Genomic DNA, 4588 nt, shown 5'->3' on the forward strand with positions numbered 1-4588 from the left:
AGTTGATATTGCAATGGGCACAAAATCCCCTATTTAGTACTTACTGGTCAAGGGTCTTATAATAAATGTCCAGATCCTTGTTCACAAGCTCTGTTGTTCTCATAACAATCATCATTTCTCTATACTTTTCCTCAGCATCACGAAATTGAGGTTCTCGAAGTTCTTTCTTAAAACGAATAATTTCTTCCTCATAACCTTTCTGTCGCCCTAATGCCACACTGTGATTTGTTTTTATATTTTCTATGTTCTCTTGCAACTTCTGGTGTTCACTGTAAAAGAGAAAAATGACAAATGAGAACCATTTTTTAACTTTTAGCAACTGAAGTGGAAAAATCGTAAATCTCTTTAGATAGGTGTCATTCTCTGTAGCAATCAGTATAAGAACAGTCTCTCCTTGCTTTTTATTTAAGGCTTCAGTACTAAAGAAAATTCTCTTCCTTCCAAATCTCTGCAGCACATAGGTGTTTGAACAGCTAATTTTTATGGGCTAAATAGGGAAACCTCACCACATGTGAGCACTGAGAAAGTACCTGACTTTTAGACGCTGACTAACCTCTGTAAAACACTCTTATTGATTAATATTACAAATTCACAAATTTCTGATTGTGAACTAAGAATGCACAATTACCAACACTGAGAAGTTATTGGATAATAGACTTCACCGTTTTGCTTATAATATGTCAGAGACACAATACAATTTTATCCAAATTAATTTTCTGCAGTAAAATTTACTAAAAATTTTGACTCCTCTATGAAAACTTTCTATTCCACAAGTATAAAACCATATACTGACCAAAAAGAAGTAAAATACCTAAAGTTTTCTGATACTTTGGCAGAGTACACAAATTTCAATGTATGCTTTAAAATTTTTCATTTATTTAACAATCACTTTTTAACCAACCACCCTCTTTACGTGCCAACCATTGCTCTCAAGTTTATGGACATCCTTGCAGAGTTGGTCTGAATATGTTTTATTGACATTTCTGTTGTGTTCTGGTTGAAGAAAGGTTTGAAAAAGATCAATTGTACTTAGTAATCTGAATGAATCTAAAAAGCATTGTTATGTACCTATCACAGAAGGAATTTTAAAAATATCTGGTTTTGGTCCTTAGTTGCAAAGAATAAATTATTTCATTTAAAAGCTTCTTATAAAAGTTTTACTTTTCCAGCTTGTCACACAATGCGCTAACACTGTATAGCGTTGAAGAGCTGAGGGTTGGGAGCTAGGAGAGCAGGGTCACATTTCTGGCTTTCATCATAATTTCCTCTGTGATTTTTCTGTGCCTCAGCATCCTAATGCATAAAAAATGAAGAGGCTGACAATGACAAGCTTTTCCAGTTACAAAGTTAGATCTCCTTGATATATGAAAGAGATTTTAAATAGCTAAACCAAGAGTGCTTACAATAACACAGGATTAACCAATTGTTAGGTTTTACAAATTAACTTAGAACTTCACCTTACTATATCCTTTAGGAAAACCTAAGCATTCTTTGATTCAGATTTCTGTATAAATTCAAGACGACAAATGAAAAAGCTACAAGGAAGGGTTGAATGAATGAGAAGCCTAGATTTTACCAGCTGAGGTGATTCAAAATCTAAGTATTTGGCTAGTACAACCTTTTATGCCAGACTAGTCCCTTAGCATCAACCAGGTTCTTACAGAATTCCTAATTCTAAGGCAGACATGGCAGGAACAAAATCTTTTCTGCTGTACCAGAAAGGTAGCAACTACAGTAAGTACCAGTAAGACCAGATAAAGGCAGCATCAGGTTCATTTAAAAAAAAAAATGCTCTGGTGGGCACATAATCACAACTAGGAAAATCTAGGATGAATCTTCACTGACAAATTACTCTGGCAGTAACTCCACCGGCAACAGCACAGACTGCATGAGCTCTGAGCCGGGCAGGGTCATGTTCAGGACCACTGCTCTGTGCTGCAGGCTGGCGACATGTCTGGGGACTTGGCATGTTTAATACTGAATAACTACAGCCCATCACCATGGTGATTACCAATTCCACATCACTTCTTCAGTAATTCAGTTCTCAAGGCCATGAAATAAATATATTTGTATCAAAACCCTGTTCATCTTCCTGTAAGTCTCAAGGGATACTAGACTTAGGCTTAAATTCTTTCTAAAAACAGGTATTTAATATTCTTCGCATTTCAATAATAAAAACTTTTATTTAAAGATTACTTTTTAAAACGTACTTTTTCATTTGTAAAACCTGCATTTGACCCATTTCCTTCAAATGCTGTTTCCTTTCTTCTTCAACTTCTTTTAGTTCCTCGTTTCTTTTTCTTAAAGTAAGGTTATCCTGTAGCCACCTTTCTTGTATCTAAAAGTAAATATTAAATCAGTTAACAAAAATAACCAAGTCACTGACATGAGATCCGTAACAGGCAACTGCTGACAGGCAGTGCTGACTGTGCCTTGTTCAGAGTCGTACCAAATTCAACAGAAGGAGAACAAGCCACCGGGAAGGAAGCTCCAGGTCTGGACTGATCTGAACAGCCCACCCCACTCAGTCACAAGTGTGACGCCTCTTGTAGTGCAGCGTTTACTGCCCTTTACTGACCGTGATCTGAAAAACAGGTCTCGTGTTTCATGGGGAGTCCCATAATAAATGATTTGAGCATTTATCTTTGTATACTTATTTACTTATAAAGTATTAAAATATCTAGTAAAAATGCTATTAAATAGTATTCATCATAAAACATACACAATGGAAATTTAAAGTGATGAAATAAAAGATATGACTAGACATTTTAATATTTAATACCTCGACCGTCTTGCATAGGAACCGCGTGAGGGAGCCTACTGACCTCACAGATCGCAAGAGGTCAATACTATCGAAGTCTCCCCCAACCTTTTCTTCCACTTGTCTCCTAACATGTATCAAGACTGTGAGATACCGTATGTCAGACACAACCTCTACCTTCGGGTAGACAATGATCACATAAGGCAGTAAAAAGTGCCACAAAAGTAGTATTTATCTATGAACTTCTTCATACTTTCCTGGCTACTGAATTGAAATTTTTAAAAACTGGCTCTTTTTAGCTTTGTCCTTGAAAAGAGACCCAATCACTTAGCAGTAGCAGAAGCAATACCACAATTATTTCAGTAGTTTTCCTGGTGATTATGATGGACTGTGTTGTCAAGAGACAAACATTAGAAAACAATTTATAAGTTGACTCTTTGGAATTTAGAAAAAAATCACCTTCTGCAGAAACAATGGTGGTCCGCCCCACAGAAGCCTGTATGTAGAAAACTTATCTATGCCAAGTTCAGAGTCAGGACTTCCCACAGATGGAGCCGGAACCCTCCTGCAACAGCGCTTGCAGCTGAGATGAACTCAGCAAGGTGGGAGAGGACGGAGGGGCAGATCTTTGGCGATCGATATCTTGCTGCTGACAGTAAAGGCCGGGGGTAGGTGGGAGTGACAAGGGAAGTCGAGAACTTCTCTCACATGCTTAATGTTCACATCCAATCCTGCCCATGTATGAATCACTACTTTTAGCGTTTTTTTTTTTAATAGTCAGAAAGTAAGGCTACTTTCATTTTTCCTGGAAATAATAATATAAATATACAGTTAGCCCTCCATATCCACAGGGCCACAACCACAGATTCGACCAACTATGGACTGAAAATATTTGGAGGGAAAAATAACAATACGATAAAATAACACAAATTTTAAAAATACAGTATAAAATCTACATAGCATTATGTTGTATTAGGTATCATAAGTAATCTAGAGATGATTTAAAGCATACGAGAGGACGTGGGTATGTTACGTGCAAATATTATATATGCTATTTTATATAAGGGAACTTGTGCATCCCAGATTTTGGTATCTGTGGGGGTCCTGGAGCTAATCCCTGCAGTTACCAAGGGAGGACTGTATTTATCTATTAAAGGCATTATTATAAGCAGTGAAAGATGACTAAAATGACTTGATTGTAAGTGTCCTTCGTTGCTAAGACAATCTAACATATCAGTGTTGCTGCTACGACTCTCCACAGTTTTTCCATAGAGGACTGTCCTTGTACTTTTTCCTTGTTAGGAACATGGGACTGTGTCACTGCTTATTTTCATCTGATACTACGTAACACCTGAATCTGCTTTCATGAATGCATGAAAGGACTCTTTCAAGTGCTATCACATTTTTAGGCCAGACTGATTTTTGGCATGAAACACTGTTCCTGGTCTGTTTGCCTGCATGATTACTAGAAAGCTAGGCATTTCTTTCTTTTAGGTCAAAGTCTTATTCTTACTTAAGTTTTGAAAGACAGTATATAGCACAGTAGTTAAAACACATAGGCTTTGAAGTTAGGTACATCTAGGCTCAAATCTCAGCGCTGTAATTTTCAAACTAGAAAACAGGCAAATTAACTTAAATTCTGTGAGCCTCAGTTTGCCAGTAACATGGTGATAATGATACCCCTTATCATAAAGAGCTACTGTGGGGATTAAATGAATTAGTGTATATAATCAATAGAGTGTCTTGTTCAATAATTGCTAGTAAAATGCCTTTTGGGTCAAATTTGTGCTTTGTACTTTAAGTAGTGAGAGTTCCAATTATAGTCTA

General features: G+C 36.7%; 1 protein-coding gene across 1 annotated transcript in view; it reads right to left on the reverse strand.

The window, feature by feature from the left end:
- LOC105816049 (DNA repair protein RAD50-like) overlaps positions 1–4588 on the reverse strand; it is a 50878-nt gene that overhangs the window by 27715 nt on the left and 18575 nt on the right. Inside the window, exons 4-5 of the mRNA XM_012651365.1 lie at positions 2211–2338; positions 45–269 (exon numbers count right to left, since the gene is read on the reverse strand). Of these exons, the coding sequence (XP_012506819.1) occupies positions 45–269; positions 2211–2338 (353 nt within the window). The remainder of the gene's footprint in view (positions 1–44; positions 270–2210; positions 2339–4588) is intronic.

Source organism: Propithecus coquereli, unplaced genomic scaffold (genome assembly GCF_000956105.1).
Source record: "Propithecus coquereli isolate 6110/MARCELLA unplaced genomic scaffold, Pcoq_1.0 Scaffold353, whole genome shotgun sequence".
NCBI classification, from domain to species: Eukaryota; Metazoa; Chordata; class Mammalia; order Primates; family Indriidae; genus Propithecus; species Propithecus coquereli.